We start from the raw sequence: 13,697 nt of genomic DNA on the forward strand, positions 1-13,697 counted from the left end.
GCTAAATGCACCACTAGTTCAGGAAAGAATATAGGGCAGATTAACTGAAATTATATTTGTGGAAAATTTTTGATATTCAGGTAGAATTGATTTTTCAGTAATAAAGTCTGAAGACTGTAGTAAAATGATATACCTGGGGAAAAAAAAATGTGTGTGTGTGTGTATAGATGTATCTTTATAAAAATAAAGTACAGTTTCATTCAAACCATAGAGAATTCCAGGAAAAGTAAGATTGAATAAGTGTTAGGAAATAATTATTACACTGATATTCTTCTAGTTCAGTGTCTTATCTTGAGCAGTGGACAATATATTATACACAGAGAAGAGACAGCCATATAGTAGGGTTACTTCCCCCAATTACTGCAGAGTGAAGAAAGGAGAAGAATAAAATGTAATCATCTAGGGACTAATTATCTTTCCTTGCTGTAATAAATTTCCTGGTTGATATTAGAAGGAAGTGCTTCTTACATTTTTATCAAGACTAAGTTATAAAGCAGATTTGTTTTAAAGTACTTGTAGACAGAATTGTGATGATCAGACTGACCAGAAGAGCCCTTGTTTACGGTCTGTTAAATGATAAGGTTTGTGTTTAATCCTAACTTTGAGTAAGATTTACTATGGGAAAAAGAAAAAGCTGATTGATGGGAGGATGCTGCTTTTTCCAGAAATCCATTTGTGTATTTATTTTAATTTAAAAGTATTTATTGTATCAAAAAAAAAAGCAACAAACAAATCTTTGTAGTAACTTTAGAAAACTACAACGGTTTGAAGTTTAGAAAACCACAATTCAGAGGTATTTAGTTTGATTTTAATAATAGATTTATAACTGTATTTAGCCTTAATTTCTTATAAAATCCTTAATTATTCTAACTCAGAGTTTTCAATATTTAAACTGATAGGGAATTAATTTTATTGCAGAGATAAAAATCTATCTGATAAAGAAAACTGCTAACTAGATTTGTTGTTGAAAATATCTTCCATACCTTTAATTTTAATTCAAAGCTTCTTTAGATTGCACCAACATATTAAAGGGTAACACTCCTCTTCACAGTATAAAATGTCAAAACAACATAAGAATATAATGAATATAATATCATTACAATATTGAAATATAAATTTTGTCTTAATTGTCTAAGTTTTTTTCTAGATGGTTTTCTTGCGTGTAAGTTCATTTGACCTATTTGAACTTTGACAAAATAGTAAGCCTCAGGACATCCTGCAGAAATGTTTTAACAAAAAAGTGAGAAGACACATTAAAAAGAAAAAATATCACCAAAACTATACACACAGGAGTTTTCTTGGCATTTATGTTGAGCCATGCTTTTCTTCAAGAAGTTGTCCTATTGAAAAAAGATACCAAGTTAAGTCTAAAATTCAGTACTGATAGCATAGTAAAAACCTCTTAATTTTAAGGTCAATTTAAAACTTAATCAAAGATAAATGAATATTAGAGGCTTTCTGCCAAGAACTGTTATTACAAACCTTAATTGAATTATAAAGAGATTCAGAGTCAATCAAATTGAAGTACTAGTGCATTAGCTCATCTTTTAGGCACCATTTTCTTTAGAAACAAACTGATTAGAAGGAAGACTCTTAACTGCTTTGAAATTAAAATGTGGTTATCTGTTTTTACACTGGTAAAATTTCTGTGGAAATTAAATGGAACCTTAAGAATAAAAAGAAGAAAGGCACTCTCATTCTGACCTAGAACTTTCTGTAATTTTCAAATACAGGAAATACTGGTTTAGTAAGTAATATTATAAAATAAAATCTAAAAGAAAACATGCTGTTCCAGTCTAGGTTTATTAATTTTTCAATATCTGCAGTTTGAAAAGAAAGAAGTTTCTGGTCTGCCCAGAGCATAGATGTAATATATATATTTATAATGAAATTAAAAAGATTCAAGGATAGGTTGTGAATCAAAATTATGATTCAAATTTAAAAATTTTTCAGTCTTTTTTTCCTGATAGCCACAAATTCAATTAAATTATATGTAGATTTTAAGCACAATAAAGATGTTCTACTCTTTCAATGGATAAATAACAGTCTAGTTCACTATCATCCCTCCTAAAACAAGCATTTTAAGGCCAGTTATGAAAATGGCACTGTTAAATTGAATCATAAATGCCTCTTTCCAACTAAACAATTAATTGATATATTGATTTAATTGCAATCAGTATTCTGAGTTCTTGGAGATCTATCTTTTGTAATATTACAACATAAATAACCATATTTATTACCAACGACTTATTCAGTTGAACTCTGGGGGAAGAAGGCAACATGTATAGAAAAACCTCTTTATGTATTTGTACTTCTCATCTTCAGATATGTGCAAATGGAGGTAGCTGCTTCTACGATGAAGAAAAACAGAGATCTCACTGTGTCTGTGCTCTTGGATGGACAGGACAAGCATGCTTGGAGGGTATTAATGACTGTGAGGCAAACCAGTGTCAACATGGAGCCACATGTGAAGATGGAATTCATAAATACAGGTACTAACATGATGCTTTCCATACAAGTCATTATAAAGAAGTTTATGCTGTATGAAGATATTTTTCCTTTCAGCAAGATTTACTAAGGGAATTACTAATAAAGTAATATTTTTATCAGATTATAAAATGCCATATATACTAATGCCAAATTACTGGACTATATTTTGACATTTTATTTGATTGATAAATCTGTGGTTTTCCTGTATGTATGAGGAAAAGAATTATGATAGAAGAACAAAAACATTTTTACCTTACAAATTTACTGAGAAATAAGTAGATAAGAAGAGTTCTGGTAAAACAAGTACATTTGAATTTAGCTTGCTAATCCAGACTCAGGTTGCTGAGAGAAAACACCGAATTCTTACTTCTTTAGTCTTTGAAAGACAAATTGACAGATGAGTCTGTTTATTTAAGGAACAAGAAAACATACCATTAAGATCTCGATCCTGGATGTGTCGGTGGACAGTTTTGTTATCAGAGATCCTGACCCCACAGAAACACAATTGGCTATTTTGCAAAGACAATGTACATAGTGTTTACTGTATAATACTTTCTCTGTCAAAAAAGGATTGTTGTTTCTCAGAGACAGTGAAGCATTTTTTAAGAGAACTGAACTATTCCTTCCTTAACAACAATGGTATTTCCCAAGAGTGAGTTATTGTCAGACAACAAAGCAACTGTCATTTCCCCTTTCCAAAGCACCATTAAAATCAAAAGAATAGGAAAGAGAGTAAATGCTGAAGATAACTACTGTAGTCACAAAACTTTTCTGAAAGACTCTTTCAATTTGGATTTCTATCCTAAAATGTGTATAATTTTTGATAAGGCAGTTACCAAGAACTGCATTTGATGCAAAGTAGTTTCATGAAGGCATAAGAAAACTGTCAGCAGAATATATGGAAAATTAGATGCCATTAACAGTCCTATTGAGATCCATTTTTAAAGCTATTACGGTAATTCAAAACATCACTTTTATCTTCTTCACTGATTAACTAAACCAAAATGTTATGTATTAGTTTTTTATTTAAGGAAAATTAGTGCAAAAATCTAGAATTTTCTCCTAGTAACAATATTAACTTCTAAACTAATTATTAAACTTTGGTCATATTGTACTGTTCTAGTGCTGGCTTGTTATAGTAATGCTAAGACCAGGAAAGCATGGAAAGTATCCAGCCTAGCTTCAAGAACATACCCGTCTTTTAAGCTCCCATGTTCCACAAACTGTTGGGTTTTTCCAGACTGGAAATAATTATTCAGCTGTGTGTAATTTTTCTAACTTTCTATCTCCTTACCATGGCATATTCTGTTTCTACTCCCATTTTAAAATTACTGCTTCAGACAGTATTGTCACATAAGTTTATATTTAATACATGCAGAGAATTTCCTTTGAGTTCAGGATGGGGAATTGCGCTGGGTGAAGGAGGGGGACATTAAAACTATGATATAGTATAATGCTCAGTAAGGTTACGTAATAAGAACAACATAATTACAATAATAAGTCTTAGGAGTTTTGTTCCTTTGGTTTTGTGATCCTTCTCATACAACTAAAGTGGCCTCAATCACACTGACACAAAGCCTCTTATTACTTAAAATTAATTATTGTACATCCAGCTGAGTCTGTGCTGTTTGAGATATCATAACATAAATTAATCAGCATGTATTTAAAGTGATGACTTCTCCAAAGAATTACTGATCCCGCCAAGGGGTTGATGGTGTAGCTGTCGATATGATGAATCTGGCAGATACCATGCAATAGGCTAATTGCATCCACGTGTCAAAAGAATCTCTTGACCTTTGGTCACATATACCTGAGATAAAAAACAGAGATTCATTAGCTCAGTAAACAGACAGTGTTGCTACACAAAAAAGTATTTGAATTTTCCTTTCAAAAGAACTTTTATTGTTTCATTATGTTCTCTGTAGGAGAAGACAGAGAATAACTGATTTAACATAGCTCAATGAGAAGCACATAGAGTAATTAAAATGAAAGGACTGTTCAAGGAGTTGATCCTGCTGTTTCAAAATCCAAGGCAGGGTTTATTATTCTGATTTCTTCACACTTGCAAATTTATTCCTTGCTAGTGTTACATTTTGGACAACCAAGACCTTAACTGAAAGAAGTCCTAATAGATATTTTACTGTAGTCTATTTAGTGAAGGGGAGCAACAGAGAGGAAAAACAGAATTTAAAATTCAATGTAGTTTTCATTACCTGTCCTGTTTCTCCTTCTTCAGTCCAGTCTATCCAGATGAAGTTCTACACTTACTGTAGCCCCAGGAAAGCCCAGCAAGAAGGACGGAGAGCTGGTAGATTAAGACACTTGAAGAAGCTGTATTGTAGGATTTACCACTGTATAAAAAGTCATGGTAAACTAATATGTTTAAAAACTGTATTTTGGTCTATGGATATAGCTCTGAGGTCAGAATTTCATGAGATTTTATGCAGGAAAAATTCCCATTAAGAAGTTAGATTTGGTGTAGAGTAAAGCTTGAATTGCCAACTCATTTTTCAGTATTCAGTATATACATTTCAGCATATATAATTTAATCTTGAATTAATCTCACTAGGAAAGAGTACAGCCTTACCTAGTGACACATTGTTAAATACAATGCTTTAGAATATGAAACACTTCTTTGCATGATACCAGTAAGATTATGAAAAGTAATCACAATTTAGATAACTTTTGAGTATCACAAAATTTAAAGCTTCTATAGCTTTATTCATCTTTGACTTTTCCCATTTTCTGCCAGCTGGATAAATTAAGCTGTTTGATTAAGTTATTTTTTTATATCAAATTTTCCTTTTTCATGCTTATTCATCTTATACTATATATGCAGTTTGACTACAGGACCTAGTTGGCAGTGCCATATAAAGTTAGTACTATGATACACACAGTTTTCTGTGACAATAATAGACTTCTTCCACTAGAGAAAGAGGAAAAATACTTTTCCTCACTTTTCTACAACTCCAGAAGGTAGGTGAATACGTGTTTCAATTTCTTAGGGAATATCTCTGTAATAAGTTATACCACAGTATTTCTTCAGAGAATACAGATGTTTACAAAAAGCCCAAGTGAAAGTAAATAACATTTTAGTCTATTTATGACTCTGTGTGCAATTCATATTTCAATTACAAAATAAAATAATTAATACTCAGTAAATGTAGCTAATCTGCTTGGACTACTATAATAAAAAAAAAAAAAAAGAAAAGAAAAAAAAACAAAACCAACAACAAAAAAAAACACACAAAAAAACCCCAAACAAACAAACAAACAAACAAACAAAACAAAACAAACAAACAAACAAACAAACAAACCCACAAACATTTATTAAAAAATGAACTAAGGAGATATTAGAAGTCTTTGGTAATGTCAAACTTCAGTGGTCCTATGTGCTTTCTGTCTCAAGGAAATAGCTGTATCATCTCCTAGAGCAGATCAGCATAACCATATCTTCACTCTGGTCTTTGTTTTTTTTTTTGTTATTTTAAAGATTCATACACAGTTATTTACGCATGGTACAAGTCGTACTACATCTCTTTAGTGCAGGCAGTCTGTGGTGACATTGTGACAGCTGCCCTTCCTGGACTGACAAGTACCAACTTGCTTACCTGCACACTTGCTGTTCTAGACCTTCAGTGATAAAAAGTTATATCCTACTGAATATTGGTTGGTACACATTGCAGATATGCCATAACTATATGTATTTAGATAAAATGTTCCTTCTTAGACTAAATTCCATGACTGATTTATATGCATCTCCATTTAACATTTATTTCACAGGCACATCAAATTATTGTGTAATGTTAACTAGATTTAGGCAGTGAAGTATCAGCATACAGTCATCTGCATGATATGTTTGGGAGCAAAGCAAGCTACAGCAAGTTAACTGTGGCTTGTGTTTGGTACCCACTACTAAAATCCATATTTGCAGCAAAAGCACTGAGGTATTGGTTTTTACTCCTAGGATCTGTTGCACTCAAAATCTTGCTATGGACAAAAGAGAACATATTTAAAGCTAAGAAATTATTGTTATTGCCATTAATGTTAATACAAAAACTACTTCATAGTTACCTTTTCTTTGGTGCCATGCTCATCCTTTTAATGTTCCCTCAGTTTGTAAGGTTGACATTTTATTCTTCCTTAAGATAGTAGTTGGGGTGACTGAGGTGGTTTGAACTCAGAGGACAACTGAGCACTATTGCCATTCACTCACCCCTTGCCCCTCAGGAATGGGAATAAGAAAATGAAGCAAATGGCTCAGGAATCAAGATAAGCACAGGGAGGTGTGACTCACCCATTATGGTTACAGGCAAAAGATAGACTCCTTAGGGGAAGAAAAGAATATCACATTAATTCAAACACTAACAACAGAGTGGGACAGTCAGAAGAAGCCTTACCACATCTTAAAACAACACCCCTCCACAACCCGCCCTTCTTCCCAGGCTCAGCTTTGCTCATGATTTCTCTACCTCCTCCCCACCAGCAGCACAGGGGAAAGGGAATGGGGCTACAGTCAGTCCTGCTGCTCCTTCCTCTTCAAGGGGTGTCTGGGGGGGCACTCCCCACGTTCTGCCCCTGCTCCACATGGTTCCCCTCTGGGAAGAAGGGGCTAGCCTCTGCTCCAACATGGACCTTCATGGGTGGCAGTGGGGGCAATCCTGCCATCTCACCACAGGATACAGGGGGCTCTACTGCAGCGCACTGACCCCACTTCCTTCTCCTTCCTTCCATTGACCTCAGTGTTTGTATAGGTGTCCTTCTTGTAATTCCTCCTCACAAGTCCCCCAACCGCCTCCCACGTTCCCCTTCTTAATTACATTATTGCAGAGGTGCAGCCACCATCACTAATTGTCTCGGCCCTGGCCAGTGGTGGGTCTGAATTGGAGCTGGGGGAGCTTTTGAGAAGCTTCTCAGACAGGACCACTGCTGTAGCCCCCTCCCACACTACCAAAAACCCCATCACACAAACCCAGCACAGGAGTGTCATTAGCATCTCCCGATATTTGCTAAGAGGTGTGTCATCTCCTCCTCCAGAGGGGCTATATCCAGAACTGAAGCCTGAGCAGGGAAGGCAGCAGTCACTGGGCCTAGGAGCAGGGGTTATATCGTTGAAACCCAGCTCAGGCCACAGTGAGACTGAGTCCCTGAACTGATGTGTCAGACCACAGCTGGAGTGTCCCTCTGATAAGGGCAAAAATCATGTTTCCTGAACTAGCAATTCACTCACAAATAGAAATTCTGGTATTTTTTTATATATATATATATATGTATATATGTATGTATGTATGTATATATATATATATGTATGTATGTATGTATATATATATGTATGTATATATATGTATGTATGTATGTATGTATGTATGTATACAAATTCTTTTTTTTAATTTATTGAAGAATTTCAGCTTTAAAGCAAATGAAAACTGCAAATAAATCCATGGTTCAAAGCTTTTGATATCATGTTCAGCATTTTAGTGCTGTTGAAGTATTAATGCAAGGTCATATTCATTAAAATCTAATGTGGTGATGGTATTTTTCCTACTAGAAGTGTAAAAGACTTAATTACTTAAAGATCATTGGTCTTTATATTATTTCAAAAACAGACAGGAAAAGATATTTTGAAGTTCAGCTATGTCAGTGTTATACCAGTACAGTGTTTAAAATAACTGTACTCAAGACACATTTCATAGATTGACCTAGAGATAAAATGATAACATGTATTAAACATAATTTAGAATCCCATAAAAATGTTAAAGCTACAAATAAATGCACTCAGATGTTGATATCCAAAGCCCATAGAACTTCACTTACACTGTTATACATCAAGAAATATGCATAGTGCAATCCATATCTGCTTTGAATATAGTACTGTTGAATAAATAATGCATTAATGTAAGTGGTAATTATTATATGTTAATGTTGTTAAATTAACAAAAAATGCACCTGAGTAGTTAAGACTTTTACTGCATAAAGATGACCAGTTTTTACTGAAAAATAGTCACATTATAAAGTACATATTTTAAATAAAGACTATTACTAACTTAGTAATTTAAAAATATTTTAGCCTTCCTTTGTAGATTTTCCATATATGATGTTAGGTACTGAAGTTAATTCTAAATATGCCATCACAATTTGATATAGGTTATTATAAATTATGTTTATAAGGAATTTATTGATCTTCTAGATCCTAACACCTCTAAACCTCAGTCGGGATTAGAAACAATAAATGAATGATTCTTAGATGTTTTCATCCTCAACACAGAGTGAGAAATTAACTTCTTATTAAAAGTACCAGAATACTTCTGTTTGCATTAATGTATATATCTGGCAAGCACTAACAGGACAAAGTCTCTTTCTACAGCATTATTTTGTAGTTTTACATTGGTTTGGACCACTGCCACACATTTGGACTTGAGTGAGTAAATCAGCCACTTTGTTTCACAAAACACAAAGATCCAGTTTTAAAGTTCTTTTCTAATCATGTTTACACTGAAATAAAAAACCCTACAACAGCTTTTGTATATTCAGGATAAGCAGTAACTTAATAGCTAAACCAAGCAAACTTTTCACACTTAAACGATAAGAGAAATCCTCATGATTTTGTTTCATTTTTCCTGAGCAATAATATGAAATGAAGAGTCTAAAAATATGAGATCTTAATTTATCTTAATAACTTAATTATATCTTAATTTGATGATCAAAGTACTAGGAAGCCTGACAGATGAGGAAAGCCAGAGAGAACTGTATTTGTTCACCCTTGAAAAGAGAAGACTTAAGGGAGACTTAAAGGGTAGCTGAAAAGAAGATGGAGACTCCCTTTTTACAAGCAGTCATATGGAAAATGTAAGGGGTAATGTGTACAAGTTAATCCTGGGGAGATTTCAACTGGACACAAGAGGAAAATTTTTCACAATAAGAGCAATCAGATATTGGAATAATCTCCCCAGGGAAGTGGTGGATTCCCCAACACTGGAAACTTTTAAGGTTTATCTGGACAGGGTGCTGGGCCATCTTGTCTAGACCATGTTTTTTCCAAGAAAGATTGGACTAGGTGATCCTTGAGGTCCCTTCTTGACGCGGAAGTCTCAGACACAACATACACCATCAATGTGATCAAGTTAATGCCACTTTATTAAAGGATACACAGCAATTTATACACTAGCACAAAGCGCATGCATTACGATTTGGTTGCTAATAGGTTAAAGCTGCTTGTTCATGCACCTTTTGCCTTCTTATGATTGGTCTCGGTGTGGTGTCCACGCACCTTGCTCTGCCTTACCTACATTCTGTTTCTACATCTTTTTATCTTGTTTTTTACATTCCAACCTCCTTACCTCTTTGCAACATAGGCAGTTTCTCAAAACCCCAACTTCCTTATTTCTTTCAACCTTGCATATGTCCTTCACAACAGCTGCAGTTGTGAGGCCCCTCAGTCTGGATCACTCATAATATGCCTATTTTCTTCCAGCCACTCCACACCTTCCAGCCTGGTATTCTATGATTCTGTATGTTTTGAGAGATGAGACATATTAAATTGAAAGACAACCAGTTATAATTTCACCCAGAAAAACAAAGGACATTCCATTCTTAGTTGTTGTAGATTTCCTTAGACACTGAAGCACTGAAAAATATGATACTCATAACATCATTGCTTGTCTTAAAGAATCAGAATCATGAAACTGAAACTAGAAGATTCTCCTTTACATCTATTTCTGAGTAGTTCTACTGTGGTCTCTAAAGATATGCTACACAACTAGTAATAGTAAGGAAATGGTAGAAAATTCCTTCTCTTTATTCTCTTTTTTGCTAAGAAGGGCTGTCAGTTAAATATTCTATATTATATTAATGTTAAAAAACACATTTTCAAAGAATGATTGAATAGTTGCATTTTCACAATGCATGCGCTAATCATTAATGTAAAAAATATATATATATATTTTGAATACATAATAGTTAACCAAGGAAATAAAGTGATTAACTGCACCAGAAAAATTTGCATGTTTAAGTGTGCTGTTTCATACTGAAGTTTTATGTTGGTGGATTCAGAAACTGTGCAGATAAAGGTAACTGAAAGTCCACATGCTTTGCATATTTATGCATAATGAAATTTGAGGTAAAATAACATTTACATTTATCTGTAAATCAACTGTATGAGATGATTTGTGTGAACTTAATTCATTTAAAAAGTGAGAAACAGAATCAGCTGGGAAGAGGGGAAGATTTCTCCTTTGCTGAGGAGTAACTGACATTGGAAGAGATAATACAGTAGCTACACCTACTTGAGTAGGTACTGCAGTGCAGTAGCAATGGATCTGTAAAGCAAAAATGGTGGTGCTGAAAAACTCATAACCACACTATACAAGATATGGAGGGATTCCGTCAAGAAAGCTTTATTTTGGTCCATGGACTAAAAGCTCATTAGCAGTTGGCGTGCATTAGCTGTGGTCCAAAGAGCACAAATACTGATTTAGTTTCAACTGAAATAAATCAATTTTACATGCTCTGATACTGCTCTGCAATGTGATACAAAACTATGCAATGTGGAACAGTCAGGGAATTAATCATAAAAGTTTTCTCCTCATCTGATCTAAAATGGTTATACAGATGTACTTTGAGACACACAGGGGATCACAAAACCAAGCCTCCAGTATTATGAAAAAATTTCCTGGGGATCAAGAAGACAAAAAGTTAACAAAAGTCTGACTGGGAAGCCTGGACCTTCCTTCAAAAACCCATGGAAATGAAAGCTGCTGATATTTGCTTATATACACATAAAAAATAATAATTGTGGCTCAATCACTTGATAACTTTTCCATTGAAAGAATTGACCATTTGATTTTCCAATAATACCTGTCTTTTCCGTAGATTAAAAGTCTTTTAATGCTAAGAAAAATACTAAACCAACTCAGTCCACTGTAGAGTTCCACGTAACAACAAACATTATCTCTTAATAAAGATACCTTCTTTACTGTAGGGCTTCTTTCAGTCACAACATGAAAGGGAAAAATCACTTAATTTTCTGTGTGCTCTGAGTCTACTCTTGAACTCTTAGAACTACACTGATGTCCACAGATTACTTTGGGAGGAAAAAAAAAAAAAAAAAAAAAAAAGGATTAAACACTAGGAGCTGTAAATTTTATACATATCCCTTTTTCCTCTTCCTTTTTCTTCAGAAGTATCTTATTATTATTATGATAGATGGAGCTCTCATCGTATTCTGCCCTTTTCAATCTCTAGTTTGTACATAGATAAAGTTCTCTGCTCTTTCAAATTCTCTCTTGCCAAGAAGAATTGTAGGTAAAATTAGAGCCTAACTGATCAAAATATACCAGTGGTGGATATGGTTATAGCTTCCTTAGTCCAAAAGTTATATTGCAAAAAGCTTTTGTGAAATCACATTCAAAATAACTATCTTTTATAGGATCCTTTCTGTACACAGAGTCTCTTTACATGGAGTCTTTTTCCTACTGACTTAGAATTATTCTGTCAGAAATTTATAGGGATATAAAAACATTTAAGTGGAATTTTCCACAAGTCTAACATAAGAAAGCAGGAATAATAAACAAGAACTGAAGTAAACAGCCACATGAATGTTTGCTTCTGTTAAAAATAAAGAAAAAAATACCCTTTCTGTCAGATGAATCAGTAGGAGAAATTGTTACAATCAAAGCTTCCTTAACATGTTAGTTCTTTACAGATTCTAGATAACATCTCTATTGATCAAGAATATGTAAGGTTATCACACAATTATCTCCTTCCATGTGAGGAGACCTCTGGGCACAAGAAGAGGATCAATCAAATAAAATATTGCCAAGTACAAGGGATTTTCTAATTTTATGAGATGAGGATCAGCTATGGGATAATCTAGATTTGTTTTCATTCTCACCTAAGAAAAAAAATGGGAGAAAAGAAAGTATGAAAAAGAAAAGACATTTCCAGTCTCATACAATTTATATGTCATTCTACATTGCAGGAAAAATATGTCCTGCTCAATTTCTATTAAATTGTAGATTGTTAATTTTTTTCAGCTACAGACAGAAATTGCAACCTTTGTTATAATGTTAGTGTTTTTATACTGACTTTATGTCCAGAGCGAGCAGGATGTAATATTGTTTCTTTTTCTCCTAGTGATATTGTAGCAAGAGACTAATAATTTTCAGAAAATAAATTATTAAAATGCATTATACTCATCGTTTATACCAGTTTTCTATTTGAATATTATCATTGGAATCTTGATAGTAAAAGAAATACAGCTACTAGTTTGTCCCATCTAAATAACTAAGATTTTGATTATTGTACAGTTCCATTTAATTATTTCAAGAAATCTATGTGAAACAAAGTTACTTAGTGACTAATTAAACGTAAAGAAAGAAGACTGAGAAAAAAAAAATTAATTAATTTGTGTGTAATTCGAAGTGAAATTGTTGTCAACATTATTAGTGATTATTGACCTATATTTTCAAGACTGGTAGATTTGTTTCTTTTTCTCCTCTCATTTTAATAACAGGTGCATATGTCCCCTTGGTTACACTGGCACATTTTGTGAACTTGATATAGACAATTGCATTGGAAACCAGTGTTCTGAGTATGGATTCTGCAAGGACCACTTGCATAATTACAGTTGTAACTGTGTGCCTGGATATGAAGGACCCTTCTGTGAAGTTGAAATTAATGAATGCTCAAGTTCACCTTGCAAAAATGGAGCTACCTGTATAGATTTAATTGGACACTTTTCATGTCATTGTGCTTCTGGGTTCAAAGGTAAGTTTTCTCTTTTGAAGTTCCTTGTGCTGCAGATGTGAATGTCCAATTCTATGTAAGTGATGTTTATATGTTTGTTTAATAAGCTATGTGTGTGCATATATACATATAAAGTTGTATATATTTGTGTGTTTGTATGGTTTGTATGACTTACAAGAGTTTTAACTGCATTAACATGGAAACTCAGACTGTGTCTCCTAATTATTCCTCAGATGACCTTCCCTCCACTAAATGTACAATTCTGAGCATGATCGTAGATGACGTTTTCTAAAAAAAAAAAAAAAAAAAAAAAAAAAAATTGAGTTCCAGACCACAATTTTAATAATTGTATTATTTTAATTTCACTATTATACAGTCTGAGGTGTCATGGATTTATTCATACACAGGCTGATAAGAACATATGGTTTTGGTACAGAACAGGAAAATCTAGAAATCTAGGCATG

The 13,697-nt window shown here is 33.5% G+C and overlaps 1 protein-coding gene across 1 annotated transcript in view; it reads left to right on the forward strand.

Moving 5' to 3' along the window:
- EYS (eyes shut homolog) overlaps positions 1-13,697 on the forward strand; it is a 1,055,438-nt gene that overhangs the window by 233,152 nt on the left and 808,589 nt on the right. Inside the window, exons 11-12 of the mRNA XM_033002767.2 lie at positions 2,326-2,492; positions 13,001-13,254. Coding sequence (XP_032858658.1) covers positions 2,326-2,492; positions 13,001-13,254 — 421 coding nt within the window. The remainder of the gene's footprint in view (positions 1-2,325; positions 2,493-13,000; positions 13,255-13,697) is intronic.

Source organism: Tyto alba, unplaced genomic scaffold (assembly GCF_018691265.1).
Source record: "Tyto alba isolate M040663 unplaced genomic scaffold, T.alba_DEE_v4.0 Super-Scaffold_40, whole genome shotgun sequence".
NCBI classification, from domain to species: domain Eukaryota; kingdom Metazoa; phylum Chordata; class Aves; order Strigiformes; family Tytonidae; genus Tyto; species Tyto alba.